This window comes from Heloderma suspectum, chromosome 11 (assembly GCF_057233095.1).
Source record: "Heloderma suspectum isolate Gila_16-S chromosome 11, 16-S_ref, whole genome shotgun sequence".
Taxonomy (NCBI): Eukaryota; Metazoa; Chordata; class Lepidosauria; order Squamata; family Helodermatidae; genus Heloderma; species Heloderma suspectum.
The window spans coordinates 17,931,575-17,946,720 of record NC_139468.1 but is presented as its reverse complement, the minus strand read 5'-3'; the positions used below and the strand labels follow the sequence as shown (position 1 = coordinate 17,946,720).

The following is a 15,146-nucleotide window of genomic DNA, read 5'->3' as shown; positions in this document are numbered from 1 at the left end:
CAGTTGTGAAAGCAACAAGTGGTTCTAGGATCTCACACTGGCAAGACTGGCTTCCTGTTCAGACAGGTGATGCAGTGGCTTCTGGGGCATACTGTCATGTCTGTGCGGGGATAGCCTCTCTTTGCCACACCTCTTGAGCTAGCTGAATCCCTGACAGGTGCCTGTCCAGTTTTCCTTGAGCAATCTCTAAGCAGTTTCCACAAACGCCCTGAGCAACTTTTTCCATTGTTGAACTACTTGAACAGTTTAAGGAAGGCCCCAGCATTCACGGTTCCCATTGGCAAGGTAGTGTAGGCAAAGCAGCAACTTCAGCTGGATGTACCACTACTCTCCTCCATTCCCAAGACACATACACACATATCCCACCATCATCTGACAAGCAGCTTATTAATCAACGCAACTTGCATGTATTAAAACTGCCATGACGTGGAGTCCACACCACACAAGCAGACTCCTGGCCACAACTACAATGTAATGGTATTGTGAGTATTGAACATTACACACCCACTTAACGCCTTAAGGGGAGTAGCTCCCACTGGTTTCACTTTATGCACTTGTTTTTACATAATATAGGATGCTTAGAGAGAATGTACTTGGTACCTGAACCTCACCTACAAGGTTGTAGGCATTCAGGCCACCTTGTGCATTGCTGTGATTGCTTACCCCATTCAGTTCTGATACCATTTCTTCCAGTGCAAAGGCAGCATTTGCCAATATAGTCTAGCACAATTTCAAGTAGAGATCATTTTAAAGCTAGTTTGAGAATAAAGGTAAAGGTGTCCCCAACCAGTCGTGTCCGACTCTAGGGGGTGGTGCTCATCTCCATTTCTAAGCCAAAGAGCCAGCGCTGTCCGAAGACGCTTCCATGGTCACGTGGCTGGCATGACTGAACACCGAGGTGCATGGAATGCTGTTACCTTTCCCGCTGAAGCGGTACCTATTTATCTACTTGCAATTTCTTGCTTTCGAACTGCTAGGTTGGCAGAAGCTGGGACTGAAGACGGGAGCTCACTCCGTCACGCAGCACTCGGGTCTTGAACTGCTGTCCTGCCGACCTTCCAGTCTGCCGTTCAGCGTCTTAACCACTAAGCCACAGCGGCCATCATTTAAATACCAAGGACCTTTGTACAGTATTTTACAGAGAGACTACCATCTCCTTGTACCCTTGGACTACAAGGGCAGTTTGTAGTCTTTAGTAAGAAAAATGTAAAGAAAAACAATGGCTGTAAGCCTTACAGTTCCTTGCTCTCATTTAACAGGAAAGTGTTTGCCTTTCTTTACCGGTTGACGCCCTTAGTATTTGAAACTGTTTGCTTTTCTTTATGGGTAAAGAAAAGTAGTTTCACCTGAAGACTACTGGACTAAGCCCTTCTTCAACTAGTAAGACTGCAATCTGTTGCTGACTTACCTGGGAGTAAGTTCCGTTGAACTTGGCAAGAATTATTTCTAAGTAAACATGCACGGAATTGCATCTGTGGCACAAAGGGTGGAGTCGGGAGAAATACATCCTCTTAACATTCAGCACCATGTCAAGCAGTAGAGCTAATGGCCATTAATCATTTCAAAATAAATGATTCAAAAATAACCTAAAACCCACTTAATCTGGCTATTTCTTGTGCAATTTCTCTTTCCCCACCTGTGCTTACGTGAAGCTGCTCTTGACTGCACTTCCCTGAATCTAAGTAAATCCCATCCACAGCGATTGGAATGGGATGTGTGGACAACTGCAGAGCTACTTATAAACTTGCTCTAAAGTTTGAGTGCTCTTCTCTAATATAAATGTATTTATGTACCGTTCTATATCTAATAAGATTCCTGAGATATGAACAATATAAAGAAATGAACTCAAAAGACTCCAAACTCTTTGCTTTTGCTATTAGGCTCCATTTGCCTTTGGGATAGGCAAATGGAGGCCCCCCGTTTTCAGTGATGTGGTTCTAGCCAGGCACAACTTTGGCAGGTTTAGGGCTAAGCGCAAGCTACTAGAGTCTGTAGAACCGTCATCTTATAGCAAGCATCTCTGGAACTACAGTGCTGCCTCCCTTCCTCTTCCAGCTTCATACACATCCAGTACTTTCCCCAATTATTTGAGAGAGCCAAGAGAAAGAATCCTGCTGTTACAGAACTCAACACAACTCTCTGGAGAGAAAAGTCTCTTTTATTATTGGTTGAAGATTTTCCCAAACAGAATAAAAGTTGTCATGCTCCCTCCCTACACAAATCAGAAAACGGTTAAGGTTCTTCTGCCCCAAGTGTCATACACTACAATAACTGAAGAACTTGTTTCTTAAAGGCTGTTTGCTCTGTTCCTTTGTTTCTTGTGCAGCATTTAAAAGAGGATGAGTGCTAAGGCAGCAGCATCCTTTGGGAGTAAAAGGGGCAATAAAATAGTTCTAACAGGAAAAACAAATGATACAACCTTTTTGACTTCATCACCCACAGTAGTCTGCTACCAAACAGGACAAGTTAATTTCTTCAATGCAGCCAGGTGTTTAGCAGCAGGATGCAATCCTATCTTATCCAGCAATAGCAGGATTTCATATGCAGTTGATTATCCCCCACCTCCTACCCCAATATTGTTAAACTGGTGAATAGCAGAGACAAACTGGGAGACACATTAAGGAATGAGAGGGCCTCTAGGCACGCTGCCTCCTTTCCTACCAGTCTGCTGCTTTTTCTTTCCCTTCTAGATATTGGGAGTGGAAAGCCCAGGACTTCATAATAGCATCCGTTTAGAGGTGCAGAATCCTAAGAAATTCATAGCATATTAAATAAGCAACACTAGAAAGAACAGCTAGAAACTGAACAGAAACCAACTCTCTCTTGTTATCAAGGTTACTTTACATTATAGAAATTTTGCTTTGTCACATAGTAATCTGTACAGTTTTCCCCAGGTAGCCAAACAACAAGCATATCTTTTCCTACAATCCCTTTTCAGAAAAGCAAGACCAAGAAAGGGCTTCCACTTCAACACCCATTTTGATGATTCTGAAACAAGCATAATAGTAGTTTCACACCATTATATCAGCTTCTCTCACTTCCAGAGAAAAAGGCGTGGTTTTGGAAGAGGACTGCTGAAACTCGCCACAATTAAATATAGGCCGAAATATACTGGTTGCTGACATCACTGAAATTTAATCACACACAGACATATAAAGAACTTGATTGCTGTGGGAAATGTTTTGATATAGGAAAAGGGGAGGAATATCCAAAACCACAACTGCCATATATCTTAAGGAAGACAAATAGCCATCTCCTATGACACAGCTCTATTCTGATCAGCAACAGAATAAGGCAGTGCAGAAATGCAGAGGCAAATACATTCTTTCTGTAGTGAAACCCTATGCACAAGCTTTCTTCCTCAGGCACAGGGAGCAAGACAACAGCAAGAAGGGCAATAGTTGGAGACTGGCCGATCACTTCTGAGAGAGCTTAGTAATGAGTTCCTTCCATTCTTCTCGCTTGGCAGTAATATATGAGGGGGTAAGGAGCTGCATCACTGGCTCCTGCTGTCCCTGGAAGAATTCTTGACACAGAGCCTCTGTGTTACAGATTACATACATCCCACAGTCATAGCTATTCTGCTGGGCAGGGGCCTTCTCCTCTACAAAGGCAACTTTGCCTCTTTTGCTGAAAAAGGCCTCCAACTTCCCTGCTACCCTTCTGGCATGGACAGAGTTGCTCCTGGTGTGGGAATCATAGTGAGCAAAGCAGTTTTTGTCTCGGAAGTAAACTAGCAGGCTCCAGTGGGTGCCACCAGCAGCCTGGTTGGAGTTGTCATTGATAGCCAGGAACACGATTTTCTTGTGGGGGAGGTTCAGTGGCTCAAGAAATATGGCCAGTTCCTCTTGGCTGGTTGTGCATTTGATGAACTGAGCCACCTCAGGACCAATGAAGCACACTTGATCATAGAAGTCTTGGAACTGGTCATTGGCAAAGTACTCAAAGGCAAACCCGATGATGCAGTCATTAAGCCAGCAGGGAGGATCCAGTAACAATACATCTGATTGTCTCAGCAAACTGTCCATGTAACTTACGACAACAGGGTCCATTCTATGCAGGCAGAGTCACAGCAGCCAGAGAAATTCCAGTGCCTAAAATTATCAAGGGTGGAAAGAGCAGATTATGGTTAGAAGAGGTTGTGCTTTTACCAATGCTGAATCTGGCCAATGCAGTCATGCACTAATGCCAGTTGACCCACAGGGGGGTCTTACTAGCCAGCCTCTAGTTGTGCTTACCACGAACACCTGGCCCCAAGTCCTTTGGCATGTGCAGAAGGAAGAGGCAAGAATGTATCTCCTTTGTGCTGGGGTATGGTGTAGGTAAGAAATAATGGGAGAAGAATCTTATCTTATCCAAACCTCAGCATATGTGAGATAAGACCCTGAATCTCTCCCTAGCTCTCTTTGTTGGGTGGTGAGCTTGAGGGAACACCATGGGGATCAGAGGAGGTAACAAAGAGTGGGGAAGAATCTGCTGTTTCTTACTTTCTCCACATCTCAGCACAGAGCTCAGGAGGGGAGATGTGTGCTGCTGGGAATCCATCCCACCAGAGGGCCAGTAGCACTTCCTCCAGCAAACAGGTTTGTGGATGCCTGCAACACTGACTAATGTAAAGAGAACCAATTTGTTCAATTACAACCAAAACAAGAGGGGTAGGTTCACTTACAGTTAACATATCTCCATCATATCTCACAGGGCTGTTGTGAGAATAAAACTGGGAAGGGGGGGGGGGTGGGAACCATGTACACTGCCTTGAACTCCTTGCAGGAAAGGCAGAATATAAAATTAAATAAATACAGTAAATGCAGAAATAACAGAGTAAGAGGACAAAAAAGAGCCTCAGTATTGCAAATAAAGCTATATAAACAGTTATAGAAGTTGTATCTATGGTAGTACAATAAGCCACTCTAAAAGGTAACACTCCATTTCAGTATATTTGAATCCTGTGCTAGAGTCTGCAAGATAGTGTTTGTCTAGCACCTACTACCAGAAATACTACCTGTCTGCTTCTTCTAGCTAGATAGAAAGGCAGGAGGAGAGGGGGGAGTCACAAGTACCAAATGACTTCTAAGTAAGTAGTTTTATGACATAATTTACAACATTTGGTAGTGATTAAACTTTCTAAGAGGTAGAAAAATATGATACACTGTGATACACTGAATCAAACCTCAAATGTGGTTTAGGTTTAATACAGCTCTGCTTAAATAGAATAGATCAGCCTTCCCCATCCTGGTGCCCTCCAGCTGTGTTGGACTACAACTCCCAGCATCCCACAGCCAGCATACTGGGAGTTGTAGTCCAACACAGCTGGAGGGCACCACATTGGGAAAGGCTGAAACAGACCTCCATGAACATCATAAGCTAGTCCCTTTAACAATCAAAACTATTTTTAAAGCCAAGGTGGCAGACAGCAACTGCACTACAGAAAGTACCATAGCAACTTATGATGATTCTCTATTGAACAATTCCAGAGAACTATCTGCCTTTCTTCTAACAAACCCACTCTGTAGCAGGAGGGAAAAATTCCACAGACGCCTTCTCTTTGATTCAATAGACTTTTTCAGGATTTGCCTTCTGGCTGGAACTAGACAATATGCTGGGCATGGGGCCATTCCTGAAAGTGACAGCCCTTTCCACAGTCCTCTGCCTATAAAATTTAGGCACATTTACACATCTCCCCCACCCCCACTGTTTTTCAACACCTGCCAAAATAGCCAATGATATGAAGCAGGGGTAGGGAAATGATATGATGCCATGTGAAAGTATGCCTAGACAGTAGTGGGGAGGGGGAGATTTCACATATGGCTGCAGTTTTTAGCAGCAGACCTGTATCCAGTATAACATCTAGATCTATGTTAACTATAGTATCCAACCTGCCCACCCCATTTCTCTAAATTGCAGGAAAAGTAGAAAAGATTCAGGAGTGCTCCCATTATGAGGAAGATGAGCTGAAGTGCAGTAAGAACTGAAAGCAGAAGCCAGGCAGCAAATAAGCATTTGATATGCAGGCTGGGTGTATGACAACTGATCTAACACCAATTGGATTTAAGAGCATCTTTTTCTAACTGCTATTAGGAAGGTACATGTCTTTGGCCCCAGCCCTGAAATCAGACACTTGCAAAGGCAATTTACAGCCTGATCTTAATGCATGTTTACTTGGACCTACGTGCCACTGAGCTCAATAGGGCTTTTCCTTCAAGTGTGTGTGAATTTGATAGTAGTCTTGAAATTATTTGAAACTGTATGTTCTGTAAATATCGACTCACATCAGGCAGGATTTGATCCAGACTTTTGAAAATGCACCATGGATCGCAAACACTGTGCAAACTAGAGAACACCCATACATTGCAGCAAGAAAGAACTTATATGTACTGGTTTGTTTGCTCATCAGGAAGGCGTGGGAAGGTCCCTCTAACTGCGATGTGAACCATTAAGAGGAAAAAGAAAACCCAGTGACTACTTCTTGTTCAGATATGTACCAGTGAACATTCTTATGGTCAATAATTAAGCAACAACTCTTTAAAATTTGATCAAGAAAATTAGAGTAACATACATGGAAAATACTGGATGCATACCGGATACTATCTCCAGTGAACCAGACCTTTCTCTTCTCTTCAGCAACCATGATTTTCCATGTCTGTTAGTGAAAACCTTTATGAACCAATCCTTGTGGTGCTGATCATTCCGGCATAGTATCATCAAACAAGAACGTTACTAAGGTGGCGGGGGAGCAGCTATGGTTACCATAGTTAACTTCTTATCTGGGCAAACTCTATTTCAGTCAGCCCAATCAGTTCCCAATCATTCTTGGGATTAATGGAAGGGAGGGCTAGTTCTGATGTGATGTTTTTGCAGCCAAAATGTGATTCCATAAACAACTCTCCTGGCTGAATATACTTTAATATGCAAAGGCACTCACTTTTCCTGTATTATATGCACCTTGGCACTGAAAATGGATGCATGAATACTTAGCTATGCTTCAACATCCAGAAACAGAAGCAAAGAACTATTCCTTGGAAGGGGCCTATAAGACCATTGAGTCCGATCCCTTGCTCAATGCAGGAATCTAGGTCAAAGCATCCAAATCCAAGTCAAGTTAGATGGATTTAAAATGGGATTAATTCAGGAAGGATAAGACTACTAGACATGCAGAGAACATTGTTATATTTTTAATCTGCCCAGTAACCAAACAATCATGATGGCTATATGCTACTTTCAGGATCAGAGGCAGCATCTCTCTGAATACCAGTTGCTGGGGAACAAGACTGGGAGAGGGCTATTGCCCTTGTATCCTGCTTGTGGGCTTTTCATAGGCATCTGGTTGGCCATTATGGGAAATGGGATGCAGGACTAGATAGCCCTTTGGTTCAGTCCAGCAGGGCCCCTAATGTTCTTGTGTCATCTGTTTAGATCACAAAAGAAAAAGTTAACAGTCAGGCCTTGCATAAAGTAACAGGTACAGAATGAATCCCCCATCTTGGTCTTTGCCTAACCACCTTCAATCATAGTCAGAGCAATGCAGTGTGGTTGTGTCCCAGAACCGGCAATCTTTTGAATGCATTATTTCTTCCCAACAGCAAAGAAGCACTGCTCATTTTAACTATTAGCTATTACTTGAAACCTCTTGACAGTGACTCACCACATGAATCCCCCATCTAAAGAAAACCCTTGTCAGAGACCAACTCATTTTCCTGGGAGCTACGACAAAGCACTTTATATATGCTATACAAAGAAAAAAACAGAGCCTACAATTAGGAAGGGGGAAAGCATGCAATAATTTTTTTAGGTACAGCAACTTTCCTATAAGCTGGAAAGAAATAGAAAGCGGTCACTAGGAACTGTATGACTATGACAATTTCTAGTAGCTACAGTTAGAAATTCTGTTTTGGACTTCAGCTCACATAAGCCTTAGTCAGCATGGCCGATAGTCAGGAATGCTTGGAGTTGTAGTCCAAACACTAGGTTGGGGAAGGCTGGCCTATATGAAGCTGCCTTTTACCATCAGACCATTGGCACTGCCTACTCTGGCCAGCAGTGGCCCTCCAAGGCATCAGGCAGAGGCTGCTCCCAGCCTTGCTCTCTGAAGTCTTTTATTATAGATGCCCAAAATTGAACCTGGAACACAGCTTGAGCTATGGACCCTTTCCTAACAGACAATATTTCTGAAAGGTGCTCAGGCTACACTCCTCACAGTCAGGGGGTGCTATTAGATCTGGCTTTGGCGGCTCAAGTGGCCTTCATGGCATGAAGTACCTTTCAACAGCTAGGGCTGGTGCATAATTAGAAAAGGAACTGAGAATAAAACTGCCAATATCATACTGCCTTTATACAAGTCCATGGTGTGACCACATCTAGAATACTGTGTACAGTTCTGGTCACCATACTTAAAAAAAGGTATTGTAGAACTGGAAAAAGTGCAGAAAAGGGCAACTAAAATTATCAATCGGCTGGAGAATCTCCCGTATGAGGGAAGGTTACAACAGCTGGAATTGTTAGCTTGGAAAAAAGGAAGGTAAGGGGAGACATGAGAGAGGTGTACAAAATTATGCATGGGGTGGAGAACGTGGATAGGGAGACTTTTTTCTCCCTCTCTCAAAATACTAGAACCCAGGGTCATCCCATGAAGCTGATTGGTGGGATATTCAGGACAGATAGGAAGCACTTCTTCACACAGTGCATAGTTAAACTATGGAATTCACTTCCATAAGACATAGTGATGGCCATCAATGTGGATGGCTTTAAAAGGTGGGTTTGACAAATTCTTGGAGGAAAAGGCTATAAATGGCTACTAGTCCTGATGGCTATATGCTGTCTCCAGTACCAGAGGCAGTGAGCCTATGTACACCAGTTGCTGGGGAACATGGGTGGGAGGGTGTTGTTGCGCTCGTGTCCTGCTTGTGGGTTCCTGGTTGACAGCTAGTTGGCCACTGTATGAACAGAATGCTGGCCTAGATGGACCCTTGGTCTGATCAGCATGGCGCTTCTTAAGTTCTTAGCTGTGGCCCTCCTGGACAGAGATAGCCAGGCCAGTTATCCACTGGTGGCATCTCCATCTCATTTGGACTACTGGAACAAGGCTACCTTTTAAGACGGTTTGGAAACTGCAGTTGGTCCAAAATATTGTTGCTAGATTGCTAAGTGGGACTGGCAGAAGGGAACATACCTTGCCAGTTTCAAAACAGCTACATTGGCTCCTAATCAGTTTCTGAGTACAATTTGAAGTGCTGGTTTTAACTTGTTCTTTCTCTGTGTCACCATGGCACCAGAGGTAAGACGGATAGTGACTGGATAGACAGCCTTCTTGCTTGTGGCAAATGCCATTGGAGCTTTCTCTTTTTTCAGATTTTCTATGTAATGGCCCAGCTACAATTGTATGCACACTTACTTGGGAATATGTCCCATTGGACTCAGTAGGGCTTACTTTTGCATTTTAACACAAACCCAATACATGCTTACTCTAAGGATTGTTTATGTTAGTCTTTTACAGAAAAACACAAAGTATTATGTCACTTAAAGATTAACAGATTAACAGCACAAGCTTATACCACAATATATCTGTTAGCATGAAAAGGGGGTGCTTCTCCTTCTCCATCCCAGTCGCTTCTTGATGATAAAACAAACAAAAAAATCTTCTGAGATCTTAAAAGACCAACAGATGGATTGTGGGAGAAGCTTTTCTGGACCACCAATTGCATTTATGTGCCATAAACTGTGACTCTCTAAGTCTGCAATCCTAAACACTATTGCTAAGAAGTAATTCCTATTGAATACAATAGGACTTCCTTCTGAGTAAAACTTTATAGGATTATACTGTTAATATCATAAGAGGGCCAACATTTTTTAAAAAAGTTATTCCTGGCACAAATCCACATCTTTCTGTGGACCGCCAACTGCATTTATGCATTGCAAGCTGTGAACTTCTTAATATTTCATAAGTAGGACAAATTAGGTTATTTTTTCACAAAGATATTGCAGAACTGGAAAAGGTGCAGAAAAAAACAATCAAAATGATCAGGGGACTGGAGCAACTCCCCTAAGAGGAAAGAAGATAAACATTTGGTGCTTTTTAGTTTAAACACAAATAAGGAGCGACATGATCAAAATGTATAGAATTATACATGTGCAGAGAACATAGATGGAGATATGTTTTTCTCTCTCTCCCATAATACTAGAACCCAGGATCATCCAATGAAGCTGAACAGTGGGAGATTCAGGACAGACTTCATCACACAGCCTATAATAAAACTACTGAATTTGCAGTGATAGCCACCAATTTAGATGGCTTTAAAGGGGGATTAGACAAGTTCACAGAGGTGAGGACCATCAATGGCTATTTATGATGATGGCTAAATGGAACTGCCAGATTTAGAGTCAGTGGGTGCTTCTAGTCAAGGCTTTTATGGTGCCATCACCCAGCTTCATTCATGGAATTTTAGTGGGGGCGGTTCATGTCCCTCCCGTTTTCTTACTGCTTCTTTCATCCTTTTCCATATCAGAAAATCCATTAAGGAGAAAAAGACAGAACAGCTGCACAATACCTTCTGACTGCTAGCATTTGGAGCCTTCTGTCTGGAAGCACCCAATATGCCCCTGGGGGAGCAGCAGCAGGAGAGGGCTTTTGCTTGCATGTCCTGCTTGCGGGCCTCTGAGAGGCATCTGGCTGGCCCCTGAATTAGACAGACCTTGGTCTAGATTTGTCAGGGCCATTCTTTTTTGTGGGTGACCTTGTACATTGCTTTCAATTTTACAGTTTGATACTCTAAAAAACTAAATTGCTTTATGTTTGTTTATTGTAAGTTTATTATTTCACAGCACAGCATACAAATACAAATAAATAAGTGTCCTGCAACAAGTCTAAAATGAGACTTTTTAAAGAACAAGAAAAAGTAAATAACATTGCATCATATATACCCTAAATTTTTTAAAAATCAGCTAAAATGCAGCATTATGGATCCAGCCTGCTTCTGAGGGGGGTCCACTTTGGATGGCAAAGGACACACTCCCCCACCCCCTGTAAAGATTAGACTGGGCCCAACCCCCAAGGAGGGCCATCCCTACTCAACTGTAGTGTAGTGGTTAGAGTGTTGGACTCGGGGATCTGTGTTCTAGTTCCTACTCGCCTATGAAGCTCACTGGGTGACTCTGGGCCAGTCATTGACTCTCAGCCTAGCCTACTTCACAGGGTTGTTGTGAGGATAAAAATGGAGAGGAAGAGGATCGTGTAAGTTGCCTTGGCCCTCCTTGGAGGAAAAAAAGGGGATATAAATGTAACCAATAAATAAACCAACAAATACTACAACTCCAGGAGGGAAGCGCTACCGAGAGGCGGCCTGTCGCGAAAAACAAGCCAACAAATGTGCGCAATTCGTCACCATCCCTTTTAATAATAAAAAAGACTATTATTATTATTATCATCATTAATCAGTTCCAGGCCGCTTGGTGTACAATGCCGTCACTTCTCAAGTTTTACCTCACGATACGCCACTCCACAATCTTACCTGTCGCCGACCTCACTCTTTCCATAACGCTCCCGGTTGCTACAGCCGGCCGCAAAGCACGGCAAGCGCCGCAACGCGAGTGCCGTAACCCAGCACCTTCCTCTTTCCTCGACGCTCCGCCTCCCGCCGCGATAAGAACACAGGTAGAATGAGACAGAGAAGGAAAGCGGTTAATTAACATACGGGTCCAACGTGGCTGGGCGGGGACTACCGCTGCGGCCCGTCCGAGCGCGGGTGCGCGCGAGAAAGCCCTGCCCCCCACCATCCTGCTTAGGTGTGTGGGCGGGGCTTGGCGTGACGGTTGGGGCGCGACCGTTGGACGGACAGACGGACGGACAGAGCCGCGCGCGCGTCACGTCGGCTTAGAGGGCGGGGCATTCGCGCTGCCTCGCGTTGGGAAGTGGGAGGAGGAGGAGAGGGGGAGAGAGAGAGAGAGGAATAAAACCCCGCGAAGGGCGGGGACGAGGCTTGCTAGGAGAGGCGGGCTTTGCGCGTGCATGTGTGTCTGCCTGAGGGAGAGACTGAGGCGCAGCGGCGCTTCCTCGCAGAGAAGGGGGGCGAAGGAAGGAAGGAAGGGCGGGCGAGTGCGGGGGAAGAGAACGGGCTCAAGGCAGGAGGAGGCGGAGACTGCGGCGAGGCGGTCATCGCCGTCCCCTCCCCGCCTCTCCAGCCTGAGAGGAGAGCGCTAAGCTGAGGGATGCGGCTGCCCCGCCCGACCCACAGGTGAGCCTCGAGCCCCCTCTCCCGCCTCAGTTTCCATCTCGCGTCCTGCGGCGTCGGCGCCCCGTCCTCCTCCTCCAGCCCGCCCGCTGCTTCCCTCAGGTGCCTCCCCAGACGGCTGTGCAGCGGGGGCGGCGCGTGCGCGCGCGCTCGCGTGGGGGGGGGGGGGACGGACGCCCTGGAGCCCTTCACAGCTAAGCTCCTTCCTCTCATGCGCTGCCCTCCCCGCCCCCGGGTACCGCCTCGGCACCCGCGGGTTCCTTGAGCAGCAACTGCTACGCCGCCCAGTCTCCGTTTCCTTCATCATCTCACGGGCGGGAAGAGAGGAAATGCTTGGGAGGAACGGGGCGGTGGGAGGATGCCCGATGTCTTGACAGTGTGGGTGCTTGGGTAGGTTTCTAGTCCCTCGTGTCCTAAGGGGTTGGGTGGGAGCTACGGGGGGTTCATTCATTCCAGGCCATTGGTAGCTTCCTTCATTCTCCCTCCGCCGCCTCCCGGCTTGCTGGTTCCGCTCCTGGATTCCTCCGCATCTTGCCTATAAAATGCCTCTGAAATCCCCCACCCTTCACTTATTACATCCTTCCCCTCCCTTTATTTATTTATTTATTTTCATTTGGAAACTACTTGCGAGGTCACGAAGCCTTCTGCTTTTCTACCCACCCCCATCCTTGCGGTGTGAATGTAGTATGAGATCATCCATTTTTGGAGCCCCGCTACAGTGTCTTGTATTTCTGGCACTGAGGGTTTTTTTGTTTTTGTTTTTTTAAAATGATGGTTCCTGTTGCATTGCATGTGTCTAAGGCTGAAATCTGTGCTACAGCTGCTCTATTGTGATCCAAGTGAAAGGATCCCAGGCAGGACTGGCTGATGGAAATAACTCCCCCCCCCCCCTTTAACAGGTTTAGATGGCTTTTTGCTTGTGTCTGTTAAATTTTGGTGTTCTCCACTCCCTTAAAGACTACTTTAGTGAAAACTTTTTATTTCGGCTTTGTGTTTATCTTTGCAACTGTGAGTGCTAGATAAGAAACAGTGCCAGGTTGTGTTTCATTTTGGTAGAGTGGCAGGATTTGTGGTAGTGGCTATGACTTAGTTTAGTCAGCATCTCTGCTGTGCTCTCAGTGCAGCTAGAACGCTGCAGCGCAGACAAATTGGTAAATTCTCTTACATCACTGCTAAGCAGTGTTGCTCAAAGAAACTGCATCACTGTACGCAATTAATAAAGGATACATCAAAGTTGTGCTGGCTATGTTTCTTCAAGGGTATTTTCAACATGGCACTATGCTGTGGAAACTACTGTGGACAGCATGCTGTGGATAGTTTAGATATAGAGCTTGTGATCTTAAACAAATCCTTAAAACTTAAGCATGTGATTCTTTTTTGTGAAGTGACCTAGTGACTCGTTTTCAAGTGTGGAAAGACACTAGTTAACCAGTGTTTGTGTTAAATCTTTCAGTGATGACAAGCAGTGCGATCCCTGCTCTTGCCCAGGCTGTATGTGTGTTCTTAAGCTATTTTAAAGGCGTTTCCCTGCTCTAGTACATGGCAGCTCTCATATCTTTGACCCCAAAATGGACTAGCGGCATCAAGCCCCAATCCCTTAATGACCCTGTCATTTCCCTTTCCCACTCTCTTTTAATTCTTACAAGCTTGCGCTCCACTGTTATTGTACCGAGTTAAATATCTCCCCAATACTGGTCATTGTTTTTAAGACAATTTCAAAATCATTTTTCTGGGTTGTCAGAATAGGAATGAAATTGACACAGCTCCCTTTAGAGCAGGAAAAAAGACTGCACAGCAGTGTAAGTTGCACAGTACATTCCTCCTTCTATACCTCCCCCCCCCCTGTGGGGGTGGTTGTAGTGCTCTAAGAAACTTACGAGGAGGGTCCTGCAAAGGTGAAATTTAGTTGAGGTGCTTTGTGTAGGATTGTCATCTTTTCTTTTTTAACACTGGATATTCTCATACGTGGTGGTGGTTAGTGACACATTCCACTGTGGTTAATATATTGCATAGCTGACCATGGGTTTTGATTTACACATTTTTATTATCTTTGGTAGGCAAATCATACAAGAAAATTGTTCAGTACATAGTTACTAAGCTCAAACAAAAGAAACAGAGAAACTGCTTGCAGTATATTTGCAATATCAAAATATCAGAACCCTAAAGTGTTAGTAATGTTAGGGTGTTTCATTTTGCTTCTGAATTTATTATAGTAATAAACTATACATGGTGCCATCTGCCTTTTCTAATGCTTATACACTAATGCTAGTTTTACCATTCCTGCCATTTGCCATGTATTCTATAACCACACCTTCCATCAGTGGGTGATGGATTGCCTTCAGTTTAAAAATTATCAAATCTTTGTCTGAAGTCAGCAGGCTGAAAATCATTTTGCAGTCATGCTATCTTTTAGAGCTATTGCAGAGATGGAGGAAATTATACAGTGAGATATTGCGTTAATTTGTAAGACTTTTAACCAGCTATTTCACCAGGTGATTTATTTGAAGTATTTATAAGCCACTTCCTGGGGCCAAGTCCTCACAAAGTGACAAACACAAAATGAATGAAACAGTGGTACAGTAGGCAAATCTGTAAGTATATAGTAGACACAGCAAATAGGTGTATGAGAACTGATTTAGATCACACAGCCATCAATTCTTGTTAGGAAATGCAGTAGGAAAAAGATACGTTCTAATGTCCTCTTTAAGTCTGTACTGAAGGGGTTACGTGAATGTTAACCAGAAGGAATTTTGAGAACTGTGGGGCCACAACTGAGAAGATACTGTCTCTCATGCCCACCAGCCTAACTGATTTTACCATCAGGCATACAACCAGGACCTCCCAACACAGATCTTAGATTTCAGGTGAAGACAATCTTTAAGTTGACCTGTTCTCAAAACATTTAGGGCCATAAAGGTAGCCAGT

The 15,146-nt window shown here is 44.4% G+C and overlaps 2 protein-coding genes across 11 annotated transcripts in view; one reads left to right on the top strand and one right to left on the bottom strand.

Moving 5' to 3' along the window:
* Positions 1-2,137: 2,137 nt before the first annotated feature.
* On the bottom strand, positions 2,138-11,544 carry SENP8 (SUMO peptidase family member, NEDD8 specific). Of its 4 annotated transcripts, XM_084817064.1 has the most exons (3): positions 11,502-11,544; positions 4,488-4,607; positions 2,144-4,094 (listed from the first exon to the last, which is right to left on the bottom strand). In XM_084817064.1, the coding sequence occupies exon 3, from the start codon at positions 4,050-4,052 to the stop codon at positions 3,417-3,419; it is 636 nt and encodes a 211-aa protein (XP_084673190.1). In that variant the 5' UTR covers positions 4,053-4,094; positions 4,488-4,607; positions 11,502-11,544; the 3' UTR covers positions 2,144-3,416. The 4 variants fall into 4 exon arrangements, with proteins under 4 accessions (XP_084673188.1, XP_084673190.1, XP_084673189.1 ...); XM_084817062.1 differs by lacking the exon at positions 4,488-4,607 and having other exon boundaries at positions 2,138-4,094; XM_084817063.1 differs by lacking the exon at positions 4,488-4,607 and having other exon boundaries at positions 11,474-11,544.
* Positions 11,545-11,978: 434 nt separating this feature from the next.
* The window catches only part of MYO9A (myosin IXA), a 196,268-nt gene continuing 193,100 nt past the window's right edge, over positions 11,979-15,146 (top strand). For 3 of the 7 annotated variants that reach the window (XM_084817052.1, XM_084817051.1, XM_084817050.1), the window contains exon 1: positions 11,979-12,224. The gene's annotated coding sequence lies outside the window, so the exon portion shown is untranslated. The remainder of the gene's footprint in view (positions 12,225-15,146) is intronic. The other 4 variants (XM_084817056.1, XM_084817053.1, XM_084817054.1 and 1 more) reach the window with 3 other exon arrangements.